The 21269-nt window shown below is 36.1% G+C and overlaps 1 protein-coding gene across 3 annotated transcripts in view; it reads right to left on the bottom strand.

Moving 5' to 3' along the window:
• The window catches only part of RCSD1 (RCSD domain containing 1), a 30664-nt gene extending 12722 nt beyond the window's left edge, over positions 1-17942 (bottom strand). The window contains exons 1-4 of one of the 3 annotated variants that reach the window (XM_070943726.1): positions 17872-17942; positions 17336-17432; positions 1236-1340; positions 722-811 (exon numbers count right to left, since the gene is read on the bottom strand). In XM_070943726.1, the coding sequence (XP_070799827.1) occupies positions 722-811; positions 1236-1340; positions 17336-17386 (246 nt within the window). In that variant the 5' untranslated portion in view covers positions 17387-17432; positions 17872-17942. Of the gene's footprint in view, positions 1-721; positions 812-1235; positions 1341-1616; positions 1683-17335; positions 17521-17871 lie in introns of those variants that run through there. The other 2 variants (XM_070943725.1, XM_070943727.1) reach the window with 2 other exon arrangements.
• Positions 17943-21269: the final 3327 nt, after the last annotated feature.

Raw genomic sequence — 21269 nt, 5'->3', positions numbered from 1 at the left:
AGAAGAAAAGAGAGAGAATGTGGTATCAGAAAGAGGAAAAACAGGTGAGATTTCTTACTTTGGTCAATAGCCCTAACCTCTATTTGCTTCAACTCTTCCTATCATCCACAAAGAAATTGTCTATTTCATGGGAATTCAGTGCTTTTGTCTTGCCTGTCCTACTATCAAACATCTTACTCTCATGATCCAACGTAGTAATTTTTTAAAGATATCTATGTACTCATATCTGCTTTGTTCAGGAAGATGTAAGCTTTATTTTGGAGATATTCGCTTTTGGATTTTATATCCATGTTCAACTAGAAACATGTAATATTATCTAAAGAGGTTGATGCTTATTTTAACCATATATATGATCACCCTAATAATCATATATGGCAAATGAATAGCGATGCCTGTTTTTGTCTACATGGATTATGCATCTGCTGGAAGCCCAATTCTTCCTGGAACTACCCTAACCAATAGGGCGGTTTCTTTTAGTAACATGAAGGCATATTTACAAAACATAGTTGTCAGCTGTTTCACATCAGGAGGCAAGCAAGAACTCTGTATTAACAGAGCTTCGTGAGATAGAATCATGCTCCATGATGTAAGGAAATCACTACCTTGTACCATTCCAAACACCTCTACAGCAATTGCATCTTTTCAGTTTTAGAGTTCTTATTAACATGTCTTATACAGTAAAAGAAGTACAATTCAGTTTCCTTAAAATATTGATACTTACTAGCTCACCATTCTGTCCTAGCTCCATCTTATTTGTGTGGAGGGGAAGAGAACAAGGTGGTTTTCTGCGTACTGGTTTAGGAGCTGGGACCTAAAAATAGAGGAAAATGTATGAAAAATAAAGAGAAAAGAGATAGATATGAAAAAAAAAACATATGTAATATTGGTTCTTTAAGGAATGCTCAAATCTGAATATATACATCAGTGGTGGGTTTCAAATTTTTTTACTACCGGGGAAGGAAACTGTAAAATGTCCATTCCTACCCCAATCCAGGGGAAGGTTACTGCAAAATCCCCATTTCCTCCCAATCAGTTGGGACTTGGGAGATAGAGAATAAATGGGGGCAGGGCCAGTCAGAATTTTTACTACCGGTTCTCCGAACTACTCAAAATTTCCGCTACCAGTTCTCCAGAACTGGTCAGAACCTGCTGAAACCCACCTCTGATATACACGAAGTTGGAGGGTTGCCCCAATATGCAAATTGAACTTCCCTTTGTAGTTGCATTATCCCTACCTCCTTTCCAGAAACTGATGATTGCTCTTGAAATTTTCCTGCTAGTTGGGCCACAGATGAAGTTGTGGGCTTTTCCACCACCATCTTGATCTCTGATGGTTTGTCCTGAAGAAAACCAGAAATAAAATGTTTCTCAGTCTAAGAAATAAGTAAAAAGTTGGTAAAAGTTATTGTTAAAACTATGCAGCACTTATCTTGATGACCAAATTATCTCAAGTTTTGTTTTACTACTTGAACATTTTAAGAAATAATATATTCAAATCTTTTACTATTTTAAGGAATAATAAATATGTTAGGAAATTCTTTCTAATATCTCGTATAAATGCAACCGGCATGAATATTGGTTTAAATTACATTTTTTTTTACCTGAAATCTACTTACTAGCTCATTCCATTCCTGTTACAGTAAATTTGGTTGGCAAGATAATAGCATTGTTGTTGCTGTTGATACTATTTTTAGAGGAAAAATGGATTTATTTGAAAGTAGACGCTGGAAAAAAAAAACAAAGAAGACACTTTGGACTGTATTTGGACTGCTCAGACATTTAGCTGAGTTGAATACTAGTAGATGGAAAGAGAATTAGGTATAAAAAGAGGAACAAGTTGAGAAAAAGAAATAAGTGGCTGGGAGATCGTCATTATGGAAAGGATTCAGGTAATGAAAGTTAGTAGGAGGTGTAGTTGCTATCACATACAGGACTAAGAAGACAAAAACCTGTGAAGTAGTCATAGTTATAAAGTCTGAACTGTGCATAACAGAAGAGTTGTTATTGGAACAGAAACTTTCTAGTTCTGTGGATATACCATCTATTGTTTGGGGTGGTGTTCATTTTCCCTGAAGGAACAATTGAGACTGCTTTCTCCAAATAAAATCTGCCTTTGCACATAGTCTAGTCAGGACAATATGCTGTTGGTTGGGATCTGGAACACAACCTTCTTAGTGGTGGGCCACTCCTTCTGGAATACCTCTTGAAGTCAGATTATCCCTTCTATTCTTTAGGAGAATGGTAAAAAATGTTGCAAGTCTCTTCAGCAGAGCTTTTGGAAAAGATCTTTAGTTGGGGAAAAACTATGAGCAGATTTTTATTTAATATATAATGCTTTAATATGTTAATATTAGACTGAGAAGTAGGTGGGGAACCAATATAATTTGATAATTTCAAAGCAGAGTCAGATTATGCAAAGGAAAGGTAGGAGGACTGCTAGTTAAATCCACAATTCTCTCCATGGTATCCCATAACTCTAGTCATGCTAGCAATCTCATGGTCTTCTTTGATCAGTAGTCCAAAAGATAAAATTATCAGAATACCAGGATACCACACATTTAAATAGTATTTAAATTGTTTTGTAGGGTAAATTAATTACTGTTATATACGGGAAAGAACAGGAGGCTGCAGTATAACTGAATAATTTTAGTTTGTGGCCACTAGAATAAGTAGCCAGGTTGAGGCAACTGTTTTTTACTACAAAATGTATTTCTTCACTTATTTCGCCACTTTTGATTATAAAATCTATTTCTCCACTTATTGCTGCATTCACAGAACCTTCTGCCAGTTCTGTTTACTAAGTGGAGCCACAGTCTTCATCCCTTATATCCTCCTTCTCATTGTTCCTATCACCCATCTCCTCCCATTTATGACTGTATGACTGTAACCTTGTTGCTGGTATCCTTAAGATTTATATTGTCTGTTTCCCTATGACTATTATTAAGTATTGTACTTTATGATTCTTGACGAATATATCTTTTATTTTATGTACACTGAGAGCGTATGCACCAAGACAAATTCCTTGTGTGTCCAATCACACTTGGCCAATAAAGAATTCTATTATTATTATTCTGTTATTCTTTGATTGCACTACTACTGGCAAGACAAAGAAGAGTTAAACAGCTTCTACCTGCCAATATTTCTCTTTCAAGGAAGCTCTGTTTCCCTCCTAACATTTATTTCTGCACATATTGTTCTCAATGAACAAGAAAAGATTTGTCCTTCATTGCATTGGACACAGATAAGAAACGTTTTAAGTTTAGATTAGATCATGTAAAGGACTGGCAGCTACAGATGCACAAATTATATCTCCAAATTTCATAGTTTGGGGGAAAAAAATAAATTATGCCTCTACAACATTTGGAAAGAAGCAGCAAGAGGGGTGGGAAGGGAGAACAAGCATTCTGTCCTTATTCACAAATAATTCAGCAAGAGAGAATTAAATCATTGGGAAAACAAATAACTATTATAGTATTCTGGACCCAAGCAAACATTTGGCTGTCTCAATGCTGCATATACTTTTGATACCTCATTCTAACATTATGAGGTCTCTTCCAAGCTATTTAAGAGTCACTTGGAAATAGTAGAATATATTCCCCGTCCACTGAGGGGAATATAACATTTTGATACATATTTCAGACAAACTGAAGAATAAGATAAGTAAATGTAGGAAAGTAAAAAGAAATTGAGTGAAATCCAAGTACAAATTCATTGTCATTACTATAACAATACATTGTAAGTAAGACTATGTAAATAAAGTTGATTTCTGAGTATGATAATTCCACATGCTGAAATAAATATAAGGGGACTCAGTATGCATAGAAACTCTACATACAGAAGAGACATGCAGTGTTCTACCCAGGGAGTATTAGGGTGTAACAATAGCTCTCATGGTCATGAGAATGGGCTGAATGCCTGTGAGAAATAAAGTACTGTTATATTTATTTATTTTCAAGGATATCAGGCTGTCAATATAATTTGAAAGCAATAAACACATAAGGCTGAAAGTAGCATTTTATTTCTTTCATTAAACAACAGTATCTTTAATGAATAAAATGGAGTAATTATAATGAATTGCTGAGTATTCTACACCAATTGTAAGGCTGTATTGATCTGAAATATAACTTAAGTGGATGTATTTTGGGTACAGACTTAAGCTATATTCAGACAATTCACATTAATATTTATTGTATGCATTGCAAACCCAGAATGATATTTTTAGCAAAGTGGCCACCTTTCTTGTATTATTTTTCTGTTCCCTGACAGAAACATCACAAGAATAATACTGAATAATCCACACAACTCTATGGATTTTTGGGAGGAGGGGAAAACTGTATTTAAATAGAGTTTTATGTCCTTGAAGCAGTGTAAAATGTAATCTGATGTTTTTAAATTTCACTTAGCAAACATTTGCCTTTCTTTTAATGATAGCAGTAATTACTTTATTTAGAGGTATTTTTATGAATATATTATTGTAGTTTCTTTCATTTTGTAGATTATTGTGTGTGTGTACTTCAAAAGGTTAGAGAAATTATATATTTTTGTTGTACATTGTTTTGGAAGTCTTAGTTCTACATGTTACTTTGTATCTCTTTTAAAATATCCGAGCAGCTATTTTCTCAATTTGGTTAGGGAAGGGAAGTAGTTCTGAGCACTCCAAGGGCTACCACAACACTGCAGAAAATACATTGTGCATTAACTTCCCCCCTTACATTGTTCATGACAGGTTTCTATGATAGTAGTCACGATAATTGTGCAAATCATCACTGCCTCATTACACTATGGTTCTAGAAAGGACACTAGGAGTCACAACTATTGAACATGTCCTTCATTTGAAGACTTGCCTGTTCCAAGGCCAGTTGAAAGACAAATGTTAAGGACGATTTCAATTGCACAGCAACTCTTTGCGTCCAGAAGACATACTGAGCATGCCCTCTTGATGTAATGTTCCCACTATGGTGAGATATATCTAAACTACAGCCAATGTTTCTAAGCCTGTACATGTGTCGTTTGAAATGTTATGCAACTCCGTGCAATTTTGCTCTTTCTGGCGATCCATGTCTCTTTTCTGGACTGATGCTTAAAGAGCTAGCTTAAGAACCATACAGAATAGGTTTAAATTATCATAATTGTATTATAATGTCTAATATTAGAGATGAACAAACAACTGCTCACCCTTTGCTATAACAACCAATTAGCATCATAATGTAAGTCCACCCATGCTGATAATCATAGTAATGGTTCTTCTTACACTTAATTTACAACAACAACAATTATTACTATTACAGAAGAAATGGTTCATCCAGTTCAGTGGTGAAATCCAAATTTTTTTACTACCGGTTCTGTGGGTGTGGCTTGGTGGGTGTGGTGTGGCTTGGGGTGTGGCTTGGTGGGTGTGGCAGGTGAAGGATATTGCAAAATCCCCATTCCCACCCCATTCCAGGGGGAAGAATATTGCAAAATGTCCATTCCCACCCCACTCTGGGGCCAGCCAGAGGTGGTATTTGCTGGTTCTCCGAACTACTCAAAATTTCCGCTACCGGTTCTACAGAACCTGCTGGATTTCACCCCTGATCCAGTTGCATCTGTGATTTCAGGCAGGAGATGAAATTAAATTGTTCTTATCAGATCTCTTAGGATCTGTCTAAAATAAGTAAGATATTTTACCAAATGTGAAGAAATAGAAAAAAGAACACATCATTGTTCTCAAATATATGATTTCAGTTTAAAGAAGAAAGTGCTCTTATAATTAAAAGGAAGAAGCAAATAAGTTGATGGTATATCAAAGAATCAGCCCTGCACAGAAGGAAGACAGTGAATTATCAGAGCCTGTATTCAGACTGCTTTTTTCTTCACAAGTTGAAGTATGGAGTCAAACACAGCAGAAATTACTCAGGAAGTGGGTGTGTGAAGCTTGTTTTGGCCTGTTGATTATTTCCATAGAAGGAAATTCCACAATGTCTGTTCTGATTGAAAGCATGGGAGCAAGCTAGGCCTCTTGCTCAAGAAACAACACATGCTAAGAGATAAGTAAACAAATGGCTGCAGTTCTAGCTACACTAATCTTTTTTCCAATGAGCAACTTTTTTTTTTTTTTGCAACTTGCTTTATTTTTGTCTCTTGCCCTGCTATATTATGGCGCTGGGCAGTCTAATAAAATCTACAGAATTATATTGATATTACATCTGCTATAAGCCTTCTACTGGTTTTAAGAAGTAGCTATAAATATCTGAAGTTAAAAGAGCGGGGAACTTTCTTTGTGTTCCCTATAGTTCTCTCTTGAAGAGGTGAAATAAGAAACAGTATGGACGACCAGGGCCAGATTTTCCTATAGGCTAACTAGGCTTCAGCCTAAGGCCTCAAGATCAAGAGGGGCCTACATTCAAATTGTTAGCAAAATTAAAATTACACTTTCACTATAGGTGAAAGGGCCTCATAAGGGGAATAGCCTAGGGCCTCTTTTCATCTAAATTCGGCCCTGTGGACGACATTTACTTTAATTGTAACAACTTAAGAGATTCCTGCTCTTAAAGCTGATAATAGTTGTTACCTAAAGGTTTGTATTTTTTATTATCTGTAAATTGACAATGTTTAGGTTAAAATTGATCTTGATTCAGTGATTAGAAAGGCAATATGTGACAGGAATCAATGCCTTCTTAGAATGACTGAGGGTGTAGGTAAGCAAGCGTCTTCTTGCCGAAGGACAATTATGGGCTTAATAGGAACATAATCAATCCCTATTCAAGAATATTCCATAAATTCATTTGCCTGCGATGAATGAAATTCAATATGGCAGCTCTTTTTTAGAGACAGTGTTCTTTCACTATTATATTAATACTAGTCATGAGATTTTAGGAATTCTTATATCAAATTTTCTTTCTAAGAACTGTGTAGCATTATCTGCTTGCAATTCTTGTAGAAACAAGGTGCAATAACCAAACTGGGAAAATGAAAACTACTATTTTAACATGGGCATAAATTGATGGTGATTTTCTACCTGAAAGAAAAGCACAGTGTTGTGAGAGACAAAATTTGCTCTGGCAACAAACAAAGCAAATGCGAGACTGCCTTGCACAGCTTCTCTCAAACAATTTACAGGAAACATCTGTGAACTGCAGGAAGCCACAAAGATAAAAACAATTGACCACTTTTTTTTCAGTTGAACACCAACAATCTATTACCATTTGAATAGTTAACAATATTTCTTGTTGAGAAAAAGCTTTCCATTGAATTTCTTCTCCCCTTGCTTCTGTAATCTCTTTGTTTGGCTGGGTAGAATAGCATTACACTGTGTCAAGAGTTCCTGTGACAACTACAAATTCATAAATAGAACTTGGCCAGGGAAATGTCCAGTCGCAGTTAGAATTTTTCTCATGAGGATACATTTGAGTGAAGGCTAAATCTGAATTAGTTTAGAAGGAATAATGTGCTTCTTGAAAGCTGCATACAACATAAATTCAAATATGTAGAATCGCTGATGTTTGGGAGAGAGAATTAGCAATAGTAATTAGAATAGAGTTGGAAGGGACCTTGGAGTTCTTCTAGTCCAACCCCCTGCTCAAGCAGGAGACCCTATACCATTTCAGACAAGTGGCTGTCCAATCTTTTCTTAAAAACCTCCAGTGATGAAGCACCCACGACTTCTGAAGGCAAGCTGTTCCACTGGTTAATTGTTCCCACTGGTAAAGGTAAAGGTAAAGGTTCCCCTTGCACATATATGCTAGTCGTTCCCGACTCTAGGGGGGGTGCTCATCTCCATTTCAAGGCCAAAGAGCCAACGCTGTCCAAAGACGTCTCCATGGTCATGTGGCCGGCATGACTAAACGCCAAAGGCACACAGAACGCTGTTACCTTCCCATCAAAGTGGTCCCTATTTTTTTACTTGCATTTTTACATGCTTTCGACTCCCACTGTTAGGAAGTTTCTAATGTTTCTCTCCTTGATTAGTTTTCATCCATTGTTTCTTATCTTGCCTATTTGTGCTTTGGAAAATAAGTTGACCCTTTCTTGTTTGGCAGCCCCTCAAATATTGGAATACTGCTATCCTGTCATCCCTACTTCTTCTTTTCTCTAGACTAGTAGCCATAGTCAATTCCTGCAACTGTTCTTCATCCGTTTTAGTCTCCAGGCCTTTAATCATCTTAATTGGTCTTCTCTGCACTTTTTCCAAAGTTATATATTATATAAATATATTTATATTTTATATATATTTATATATATAAAGCACACTCATAGAACTAAAATAGTTCTGGCTAGAAAGAAACACTTATATCTGAGATTTGCCCCTGCTTTCTCCCACGAGTTTTGAACTTGCCAGTTCAGACCCCTGCTATTCTTGGAAGCCAAAAACCCCCCAAAAAACTTAGTAATAATTTGCCTTAATAAGAGTTATTTTTGAGAGGACATATTTCCAAATAATTATATAGTTTGCTACAATAGAAAATTTCTCTAACTACCACTGTACCAGGGGTGAAATCCACTTACTTTTGCTACCGGTTCGCAAATGGGAATGCATGCACGAGACCTCTGCACATGCACAGTACCTTCTGCGCATGTACAGAGTATCAAAAACAGGATGTGATGACGTCTGGGCTGGTGGTGGAGCCTCCCACTGCAGGCACTATCGGTTCGCCCGAGCTGGATAGAACCGACTGCATTTCACCACTGCACTGTACCTCTCCTGGCAAATTAAGGCGTTCTTATCAGTGGTGGGATTCAAATAATTTAACAACTGGTTCTCTGTCCTAATGATTTCTTCCAACAACCAGTTCACCAAACTGCTCAGAAAGTTAACAACCGGTTTTCCCGAAATGGTGCGAACTGGCTGAATCCCACCACTGGTTCTTATATAACATAGAGACAACTGTGGTTTATTAGTAAACTATATAGGTCACTTCAGATGAATATCCTTTGCCTGTCACTAGAATACTTTTAAACAGACTAAGGCAGTAGAGCAAAAACATTCTCACATCATTTAATTCCAGATCCAATATAACCTACGAGTGTTAAAAAAAGTTATGAGACTCTGTTTGCATGGGATGACTGGAGAAGTGAGCTGCTCCACTGGACTCACCCTAATATCCCGGCCATTTTTAAATCTTTCAATTTATGACCAGCAAGATACTATTTTCCTATGCCAACCTTTCTTCCCATTTTTAAATGCAACCTCCACTCCACCCACCCCCATGTGTCTACAGAAGAGAGATGTAAAAGGAACACAGAGACAGAATATCTACAAACACCATTTTTCCAGGACTATCTTTAAGCAGAAGGGAGTGAAAACAATCTTCTCTTAAAATGTGCAACCTTGTGTTCTGCAACGTATGTTGCTCAACATGGTTGACCGGAAAGAATTCGTTTAACAGCACATATTAATATCCATTTTGACTCATATTTGCAGCTTCTTCAAACAGAACCTCCTACAAATAAAATGTAAAAGTAGAAAATAAAATATTGAAGCTTGCGTTCTTCCAATTTACTAGATAAGTAAGAAGACAATGTTAATGGATGAATAAGAAGGAAAAGGAGGAAAAGGCAAGTGCTCCACAGTGAAAAAAAGAATCTATAGCTATGTTGAAGTCAACAGCTATGTTTCCCAATAGCCAAGGTGAAAGTCAGCATGGTTGCAAAGCTTGATTGGCACCCTGCCAAAAAAGGCATGGCACCTGCTGCATAGCACAATAAATATAAAGTACCCTCAGTCAAAGTTCACTGCAATGTTCCAAGAAATAAAAATAAATTTCAGAAGCTGATTTTTCTAAACATTACAAGATTGAAGTCTGAAAATAAAATTCAGAAACAATAAATAAGTATCAGATATATTGGTAAGTTTATCACAGTTATTAAATGGCAATTCAACAGCCAGCTAGCATTATTTATGCACAGACATTTAAGATAGCCAAGATCCAAGAGAAATACTTTGAATTATGTAAACATCATTACATCACATGTGGAAAGATGTAAGTTTAGTCTATGACATCTCTAAATACAACTGATGAAGACCACCACCAAAACTTCTAAAGCTGTTGTCAATAGTTGGCAATGTGATATTCAATAAATATTCAGAGAATATTTTCCATAAGTATCCCAAAATATCATCTGACAGAACAGCATTGTTGAGGGGTTTCTTGTATTTTCAACTGGAATTCAAAAGGGAATTAAAGAGGAATGGGGAAATGACATTCATTAACCACCCAATAATCTTCGGCACTCAAAGAGTTTCATTAGTAAAGTGTTCATTGCTAATGTTTAGAGAAAATGCCTTAGAAAAGGCTGAGTCTTTTTCTACTTTTTTGAATTGGCAAATAGAAACTGGCAAGTTACAATGTTGTCAATAGATAGCTGGACTTGAAAGTTAAGTAAGTCTTTGGGAGACCATCAGTGAATCCTAGGGCTGGAAGCTAGACCAGGAAATCATAAAATTCAATTGCAAAACACTTCTTGCTGTTGGCAATGATTGTACAGTATCCAAGTAGTTACTAGGAGTCAAGCTTCAATCTGACAACAATTTTAGCTTACCGTTAATTTACTTGCAAGCAGAATATATGGAAAAAAAAACCAAAGTTATAATGTGGTGATTAAGGCACCAGGTGGAAACTGGGAAATCGTGCCTTCTAGTCCCACCTAAGTGTGAAACTAGCTGAGTGACCTTAGGCCAGTCTCTCTTGCTCCTAGGAAGGATGCAATGGGAAACCATTTCTGAAACCTTGCCAAGAAAATTGTAGGGACTTGTTCAGGCAGTTGCTAGGAGTCAACATTGACTTGAAAGCACAAAAACCAAAGAAAAAATTCCACACCCTCAAGAAGGCTAATGTATTTCTTTTTTGAACCCTGTAATGTCCAAGATATTTTTGTTAGGTTCATGAATGTGTTGCTTGTTAGACAATTATTACTTGGTAATCTGAAATGATGCATTTGATTATTCATATTATTAGAGTACATTGGAAAATGCTGTGTGCTATTTTACAATGAGCAGGTAACATCTAACAAATGTACTTTCTTTAGCAAGAGACTAAAGTATCCACTAAAGTTTGGCATCTTCTAAATAAATGGTTTGTCCATGATGATGGAAAAGAGGGCCAAGTTTAATTGGATTGTAAATGCTACTATTTCTTTGTTTACTTATTTATTGCACTTCAAAACTGATTAGACACAGCCCCATTGTTAAAATGGCTTGATTTCATGTTGCCTTTTTCTGGATCCAGATGGCCAAAGCCAGAGCAAAGCTATGATGAATATCAGGATATAGTGAATCCTCCCCAACTCTATTACCAACACTGAACTTATACATGATAATTGTATATATACAAATATATGTATATATAATAGGAAACTGTTTTTCTTAATGCATTTATTTTTTCCAGTAAGAAATTCCAATAATGGTTTTATTACACAGTAGCAAGATGTTGCCCAGAAGATTCATAACCTTCTATGAATATATATTCTATGAACTCCAGGTTATCCTTTTGTTTTAAACGTGTCAATTCAAGTATCTGCTAATAAAATGATTAATCTAGGTTGAAGCTATGTATTTTTCTAGGTTATATAGCAGCAGTCCCCAACCTTTTGGGCACCAGGGACCAGTTCCATGGAGACATATTTCTCTGTGAACTGGAAGAGGTGTGGTTTCATGTGCTGGGGCTTCGCTTGTTTGCATGGCCCAGTTTCTGGTGAAGGAAGGTAGCATTCACCCCTCTCCTAGAAGAATGAAATATTTTAGGAAATATTAAAAGGGTAGAATATTTCCCCAAAAAGGGAGACAGAAATTCACCCCCTCACTTTTGTTAATGAGCCATTAAGGCCTGAGTCAGTCCATTCTACATAACAAAGATAGGATTAGCCCTCTACCCATCTAGCAACAGAACTCGCCACATAGTACCTGGGGAGATTGCATCACCCAGTCAAGGCTCAACCAAGCCTGGGAGACACAGCCTACCAAGTTAGCTAAGACCTCCGCCCCCTGGGAGTCTGACTACCAATCAGAGAGCATTTCTTACACAGGAACAGGTGGCTCTGGGGTGGGGCCCAGAGAGGGCATAAAACCAAGGCACTCTCAGCGTCTCTGCCCTTTTCTGCTCAGGAACTCAAGCCACGTGATCCTGTCCATCATTAAACATCTTTCCAAACAGTCTCCATGTTTCCAGTGTTTTTTTCCGCACTTGGAACTGAACCCAGAAGGATATTTCTTCCAACACTGGCACGCCACGGCCCAATGCTCGTCCATGGACTGCGGGTTGGGGACCCATGTTCTAAAGTATTCATTAACTATCATAGAATATGTACCGTGGTTTTGTAAAACAGATTAAAACATCACAATTCATAAAACATCTTGCTCATGGACAATGCGTTGCTTTTTAAGAATTACAATTTAAAGAATTTTAGAGCACTTAGAAGCTGTTTTCTTTCCTTTTCCTGGGTGAAGCTGATTTAAAAGACATGTGAACCATTTAATAATTGATAAAAGTCATGCTATGGTCTTTGAAACTGGTTAATCACTGGTTAATCACTTTGACAAAAATAATGCTTCTACAATAAAGCACCATTGGTAACTTTGGTGCTTTCTTAAGCAGTACTGAGTCTTGGCATTCAGATTGTCATCATTGGACTACTATGTGATTTAACATACATGGCTTCTGCAGCAGTTCCTATAAAAGTTTTGAACAGTAACCAATGTTAAACTTGCACATCTTTTGTTACCCTTTAAAAACCAAAAATAAAAACCTGTATGCTCCAAACAGAATTTATTTCATAGTGAAGTAAATGCTATTTGGAGCATATAGGATTTTATTTTTGTTTTTTGTTTAATGATGACAAAAAATGTGCAATTTTAATCCTGGCAGGAAGCAAGGCAATAAATCATATACAGCACTTCTTTTCTCAGATATCTATATCTATAGCATTTCCTGAATGACAATGGGAATCTGTTCTACTGTATGTTTTTTAGTAACTAGTAGCATACACAGTAATGTGCCTTTACATTAATAATATTTAGATCTAAGTAATATGTTTTTCTCATATTTCCTCTGTACTTGAAACCATACAACATCTGGAAATAAATACTAATGATGGAAATAGTATGAAAAAAAGGTTCTTAAGCTTGCTAAGAACCTTGCTAAGAATAAAGCTACCTATACTAAAAGAAACTATATTAAGCAATAGATAAAGGCTCCTCCAAAAGGAATGGATCTGAACTCCTTTCCTGCATTCCACTGCACCAGTGCCAGCCACATGGAATCACATCAGATCCTGCCTTCTCTCTGCTTCAAATAAACCGGAACAGAAGGAATCTGGGATCTGGCACAATCACACACCCACACACCAACTAGTATGGGAAAGGGAGGGAGGAAGTCGTCTCATTCTGTTGATAGATCTATATCTCCTTTTGAAAGAGTCTATAAAAGCTGCAATCTTGTGGATACTTTCTTAAGCAAAAGTTCCATTCAGAGCTGAATAACAATGCTAAGGATGGGCAAAGGTAACTGAGAAATATTAGATGAACAATACTTTGGGGCATTCTCAGGAAGATCAAATGGTTTACGGATGATTTCAATTACATTCCTCAACGTACTATATCTGCTTGATCCATGAGTTATAAATCTATATCCGTAATATATATATCAGTATATACAGTAGGGTGTGTGGGTGTAAAAAGTAGGATCAATTGATAGATCGTGGCCTACTGTCATACAATCAGCTTTTGTCAAATGAGGAGCTTGCTATCTTGACTGATAGTGTTCATTTATCTCATTAAACAAAATCTGCTTTGTTTGATTTGCTTAGTGTTTTGGAATTTGTCACAGGATTGCAATCTGTTAACTATGATTTATCATTTTAGGATATCAGATGAACAACAGTATTTAATAAATAGTAAAATAAACCATGGTTTAATATACTATGTGATTCCAACCATAATGTGTCACTGTAATAATAATTATCCCACATTGATTCAGAATTTTACATATAGAATGGAATTCTACCTTTAAAGGGTCAAAGTGGCTAATGACAACTCATTTAATATTTCAATTTCAGAGAAAATGCCTTTCAATTTCCACACAGTGGCCCAGACTAAATTAAGAGGCATAAAACTGAGATGTATTTTGTTATGTTTGCTTTTTGTCTTCCAAAGACACATACCTCCTTTTCCTTTCCCTTGTAATTCGGATAGGTAAAGGTAAAGGTTCCCCTCGCACATATGTGCTAGTCGTTCCAGACTCTAGGGAGTGTTTCAAAGCCGAAAAGCCAACGCTGTCCTAAGACGTCTTCGTGGTCACGTGGCCAGTATGACTAAATGCCAAGGGCGCATGGAACGCTGTTACCTTTCCACCAAAGGTGGTCCCTATTTTTCTACTTGCATTTTTTACGTGCTTTTGAACTGCTAGGTTGGCAGAAGCTGGGACAAGTAATGGGAGCTCATCCCATTACGCAGCACTAGGGATTTGAACTGCTGACCTTTCGATTGACAAGTTCAGCATCTTAGCCACTGAGCCATCACGTCCGTTCGGATAAGGAGATTTAATTGCCAGTTTTGCTTTGGTGACAATTTCAGACAATATGGGAAGCCTTTAAAATAACTGTCTTGCTTTTTAAGGGGATATGTGCTTCCTTAGGCTCCCTGGGAACTACTTTAGTAGGTTTGTGAAACACTTCTCCAAATGGTTCACACAACTCTAATAATGACTGAAATTAGAAATATCCAGATCTTGGAACTATATCAATTTCTATTCCACCAGACAAACAATATTGCCGATTTCCTTCCTTCTACAGCAGGCAACAGCTGTTGTAAACATTAAACTTCAACTTGTTTGGAATGAGTATCCTCAATTCTTTGAGATACCCACAATGTTATCTTTAGTGCAGCATAATTAAAATTCAAAGATTGTTCTACAACATGAAGGAAAAATTACTAAATTCATAAAATGAATTTAAAATGAAAAAAAGTCATAAAATGGGGCAAAACTCACTTAACAAGTTTCTCACTTAGCAACATAAATTATGGGCTCAACTATGGTCCTAAGTTGAGGACTAACTGTAGTTTATGTCTGTCACCTGATTCAAACTTCCACTACTTCATAACCACATCACCACAAAGATCTATTATGCCCTTCAAATTCTAGAAGATTGGCATAGCAATCTTAAAAATTGGGGAATGGTTCCTAGAGAAAGAAGTTCCGAAATTCTATCTTGAGTCTAACCATGGTGTTTCCTGTACAAGTTCAGAGTCTAACATACCTAGCTGCTTAGCTGTTATCATCCCATGTTCTCTGGAGGAACCAACATTGTGAAGTGTGAAAAATGTCACTCCAGAGGCATTCTTCATTATACACATACAAAAGGGGCAGAGCTTGCATTGTGATGGCATATTCTTGTTACTTTGTATGGACATGTGACAATTACACTAGTTTAAATTTAAATTATGGATCAATTCTTCTTGATTAATTTTTACCTATCTTGAGTTCTCTACTTTTTTTTTTCCAGATAACTTTACCACAGGACAGTAAAAAGGCAAGAAACATTCTGACAAAGCCCACAGATATTTATAAGCTATGCTAGCTGGTTTCTGCATGTGATTCTCTAAACAGGAAATTAATCTTTTTAAAGATTAAATTGATAAATCTTCTGATCCAATCTGCCTTCAAATTTATGAAAACATCAGAATTTTGAAAGTAGACATTCAGAAATATTTTGGCTTATACAAACACTGAACAAAATTCTTTTTTTTTCTTTTCATGAATACTTACAAAAAACACTAATCTAGACATGATTCATGACATGAATGAATAACACAAATAACGCTATCTTAACAAATAAGGGCTGATAAGGTCTGAGTTCACACATAATCTGAAACCAGAATTTTTAAAATCGTGTTTTGTTGAACAGGCCATCATGACTTGGTTTATATACAACACTAAGCCAGAATGACAGTTTTACTAATCACACATAGCAAAAAGCAAACAAGTAAATTATGATTTATTATTATGTGTAAACCTAGCAAAGAATTGGTCAATTCTTTGGTCAAAAGGTCAAATAGAAACCAAAATCCAAGGGTTCAGTATGTAATTTGATTTACAACTATTTTCTCCTTAAATAATATCTAATTTTGATAATCTCAATCCTGAAATATTATTTGTAAACATTACAGCCTTTCCCACTAAATAAATCAAGGAACACATTAGCTTTTTAAAGTTATTTTACAAATTAACTGAATAACAAGGAGTGAGATAAGCATATGTATCTTTACTTTCCCACTTTTTTAAAATCATGAGAATGCTAGCTAAAAAGTAGATGAGTCCTTTCAAATATATAACAGATCTAAACAACAGATTTAATAAATAGCAAATCAGCCCAGCTATTAATCACTTCACAAGTAAAGTACCCAATCAGTTGTCAGCAGGCACGTTTGGACATATGTGGACCTATAAAGATCTAATATGTTCTTCCTCCTGCCTTGAAATATGAAAACAAGAACATGATTTTTGTGTGTTCTTTTCAAATTTTCATGGACATGTTTTTATGTCCTACTCAGTAGATTATCAATTCTCAAATTATTTAATACCAAGCTATCCGTTTAAAAGATTGCATTGATATGATACTGGCGAATGCTATCCGTAAAAATTATTAAGTCCTATTGATAGAATTGCAATGCATTAAACTTTTTCTACATTGCAATTACTAAAGTTCTTGTAAGTGAGAATGTGTTTTTAATATAACAAGTACAGAGCTACAACCTTTTTCCTGGAATCTATATATCTACACAATTCAAATAAGAAAAAACTTGACTACCGCTGTTTTTATGACATGTTGGATTTGTGCGTTTGTGAGGTAATATGAAGTAGAAGAACTGCATGTATGAACCAAGAAAAGATGATAAGAAATTGAGAACAATGATATGAGGACTAAGAATACAAAAGATAACATTTGAATCAGAGAAGGAAACTTCAACCTGAGCAATAGCTTTTGTGAATATGTTAACTATTAAAACTGAATTTCCAAATTCTGTCCCAATATATTATAGTTAGTTTCAAGTAAAACATAAATAGACAAACCAAATGTCAGTTATTTAACATTGGCCTTAAATATGAACTTTCTTATGAAGACACACAGATGCTTTGAGTCAAGTAAAATTAACCTGGTTCAAGTGCAAAATTCTCTGAGAAGGACAAAAATGGTATTTAATTCCTCACATTAACACTATTGCCCGTTAATGAGTAAACAGTTGAGGTACAAGCTTGATAGACTTGGTTAGCTGGGCTGTTTAAGGTTTAACTATGTTTATTTTAAAGTTCCAAAACATCACAGAGCTAAATAAGGGAGAAAGCAAAAAATAAAATATGTTTACCTCTCTGTTGTGCAGGTGTGGGATGGTCTTGGGAAGTATTTCTTCCCCCATCCCGTTGTTTTATTTTCTCCTTATTTCCTCTATTTGTTCAAAGCTTCTGATCAGGCAGGGAAAGAAAAAGAAGAAAAGTATAAGAACACACTGCTTGGGAGTGTAAAAATCCAAGTTCCAGCTTAGCTTAGAAACTGTCAAGAGTCCTATGTGGCCTGCTGTAAAGGCTGTGGGGGGGGGGGGAGCTGGGGGAGGAGAGGAAGGGAGGGTGGGGAGAGCGGGTGTTTAGGGAGACAAAGCAATCAAGGTTTAAATTTAGACGCAAAACTAAACAGATACTGCCTTTCCAGGAGTGAGGGGAGAAAAGAGAGAGCAAGACAGAATCAGTTATGCATCCTATTTTTGCCTTTCTCGTTATTTCTCAATTTCTACTTCCTCTTCTTACTACATCTTTCTTTCCGGTAAAAGCTTTGGTTCTAGTATTTTTCCATAGTTTTCTGGAACTCTCTTCTTTAACCCAACAAGTAAAAGAGGAGGGTATTTACCAGTTTGAAGTATTAAGGCAATGTTAAGGCCACATTCGAGAGCCATAATCCAACAGATGAGGCATAAGGCTTTTAGCAAGCCACCTTTTAATTGTCTCAGATTGTATACACATACTTTAAAGTAGGATAAGGTGGGGTGGAGAAACCTCTACATTTTGGCATGACAATATTAATTGCCTTTGATCGCAGATGTTTATATTTGCAAATTATAAATTGGTGTTCTATAAACTGTCCTTTTAGGTCACATGTGAGTAGCCTTTCTCAATCTGGTGTCTTCCAGTTTTGTTGATTTATAGCTCTCATAATTCCTCACCAGCACAGCAAAAGGTCATGCTATGTGAATTGTAATCACACATATCGGAAGAGTGCCAGATTGGGAAAGACTAACTTTAAAGAGACAGAGGGAGACATGCCAAGTTATGTTTAAGACCCTCTGCACCTCTGCCAAATATCACTCCAGCAAATCAGCTTCCAGAATGGAATCAGGAGAATGTCAGAAAGTTTCTCTTGTCTGCCCAGCCCTAACAATGTTTTCCACTGGTATAGGAAATAATGTCATCTCTGTTTTCTTTCTTGTTTGTCTGCTTGGGAAAAAAAAAGAAGGAAGTATCGTTTAAAAAGTATTTGCTGAACTTTTAAAAATTTTGAGTCTGAACCATTACAATTCTGTTTAGTGGTGGCACTTTAATCATATCTTAGGAAATAGCTACCTTTTCCCCACAAAGTAATTAGGCTAATTAAAGCCATTTTTGCATTTAAAGAATCACTCAGTTTTTAGGTCAATAAATTACTTGTGATTTATTGCCTTAATGATGGGTGGGTGGCATTAGGGCCAATCAGAAGAAGGAGTGGCAAGAGAGCCACTTAACCTTTCCTCAAACTTTAAGGACTCTCACATTTGGGCATTGACTATTCTATGTTTTCATATCTTCAAATTAAGTGTCACACTTTTAAAATACTATGTTTTGTTTTCATGTGTGCATCATTTAACATATAAAAATAAAAATAATGGCTATGGGTGCTAAACAGGAAGTAGATATTTCCGTAGTTCTCGTAACATTTAATGGCATGCAAGCAGAAGTAGTTCGGTGGTGTGTGTTTGTGTATGTGTGCTTTTAGTCATCCCTGCAGCTGTCTTTCTGGCAACTATATCTCTGATTTCAAAGGTACAAGATAATTTTTACTGAAGCAGTTGTATGTGCAGTTCTTCCGAGGCTTTATTTTGATTTAAATCCAAATAGCCTCTGGGTTTTAAATCCTAGGATTCTCCATCAGACTAAAAAAGGGCAAAGGAGGCTTCCAGGATGAGAAGAGGGGGGATCAATAAATAAATATACCTAGGATGTCAGTAAACACATCTCCAGTGAGGACAAATCTCTCACGGGAGGAAATGATAAATATCTTTTTCGGCAGCCGCTTCCAAGTGAAACATCTCAATGTCTCTTTTTATTACAAAAGAACATAAGCAATGCTAGAAAATAGTAGAAGGATCCTTTCTGCCAGGATGGGCCTAGTGTTACCGCAGATATCTATGCTCCACAGATGATGATACTTGAAAGGAAAGAAAAAGGGTGTTCTTTTTTTCTCAACATAGTTTACATGGCATTAGGAAAATGGTGAATATGATACTATTTCTTCCCAATAGACTCTTTTATTAAATTTCAGAACACAAACACAAAGAAGCAGAAACAGAACAGCTGTGTAATAAAACCAATTCAGTTGAGCAATCTTATCTGCCGTCATGGTCTGATTTTTTGTTACTCTATCCATTTTAGCCTATTTACTTAGAGGACTACAATTCTTAACATTATTTTATTGGGTTCCTACATGCCAGCCCTTTTAAAATTGATATCTCAGTTATATTAGTCTTCAAGTCTTGTATTGTATTCTTTAAGCAATGGAAACATAATCAGCATTGTATCAGCAAGTTTGCAGCTGGGAGTTTCTCGCATGCTGTTAACCATGTTAACCAGAGGGGAGAGAGGGAAATGAATTTGGATTTTAGGAAGAAAATGAACTTTTGGATAGGTGGGTGGGTGGGGGTAACACAGGAATGAGTTAAGGACTGCTTGAACCAGGAATAGGGCAAAGGGGAATGAGACCATCAAGTGGCCATTCAGCTGAAGCTTTAAGGAAAAGAAATCTAGTTTTGCTCCTTTTTTCAAATACATCAGTGCAGAAAAAGAAACAAAGCTAACTGCACACAAACCAATATTATGAGCTCCAGTTCTAGAGATGGCTTCAAACTGGCTTAAAGTTATCATTAGATGTGGCCTTAAAGTTAAGTTGGACAGGTAGGTATCAAAGGCAATATCAAAGGGACATTGGTGTATAGAGGCCCAGACATTACATCGAAGATACCGATATAGACTCTGAAATTCAGTAACTGCACAGTTTATGTGAAAATGTGATTTGTTCTATATTTAAATCAGTGGGGAAAAGAGAATATGGATTTTCTTTTTTCCTGCAATAAACTTTTCAGGAAATCACAATGATGATTAAAACTGACAAGTTTTTTTTCTAAATTTCTTATTGTACTTTCCTATTCTTCCATTATGTTTTTACACAATAGGCCAAATCATTCTAAATCTGTTACAACAGAAAACTGCAAACATTCACAAACACGTTACAATCCAGTGCATATTTCACTTCACACAATCATGTTTTTTGGGATAAAAGTATAAAAATGTATCATGAACTGCTCAACTGGTATAGTATAATAATAATAGTATAATAGTATAATAATAGTCATTAAATCTGGAAATCATAATGTTGGATAAAGCAAGAGTACACCAGCTCCTAGGCTGAGAGCATTTGCCAACAGCAGAACTACTAAATTAGCTGTTGAAAAAAAAGAGAGCAATTTTTTAGGGTTTTCCTGTGATTCTGCACTGTTGCCAAGAAAAGTTACCATTGCCATGAAGTCACCAGATTCAAGCTTAACTGTGAGGAACCTCACTTTTATAAAAGATGCAGTAACAGAAAGAGCTTTGCATTTTGCAGCTTAATGAACTTAGAAGCCAACATCCTGTTTTGACCTGACTGTTGTAAATCTTTAACCCTTCTCAGATAATCCCAACAGGAAATGAATATAGGCTGTTCGTGGTATGAGAAATTTGCTTTTGGACCCAAAGATTAGATAAGAGCATTTTAAAAAACTTACTTGCTTTCTGTGGATTTATCTGAAGAAAATGAGGCTAATAGAGATGCTTTAGAAAATTTTGCTGCTTTTGAGCAACTGCTTTTAAGTTGCCTTTGAACATAATAATTCTACAGTACAGAGAGCATTGACAGATTCCTGAAATGTAATTTTGAAGAAACCGGGTTACTTATAACAGAAAGCTGTCCTCAGAACAAAATACATAGTTTGCATACAATCTGTTCTCATCCAATTTAGT

The sequence above is a fragment of the Pituophis catenifer genome, unplaced genomic scaffold (assembly GCF_029215685.1).
Source record: "Pituophis catenifer annectens isolate HBS135680 unplaced genomic scaffold, rPitCat1.0.hap2 SCAF_4, whole genome shotgun sequence".
Taxonomy (NCBI): domain Eukaryota; kingdom Metazoa; phylum Chordata; class Lepidosauria; order Squamata; family Colubridae; genus Pituophis; species Pituophis catenifer.
Note: the sequence above shows the minus strand (reverse complement) of the source record. Positions and strands in the feature narration are given on the sequence as shown.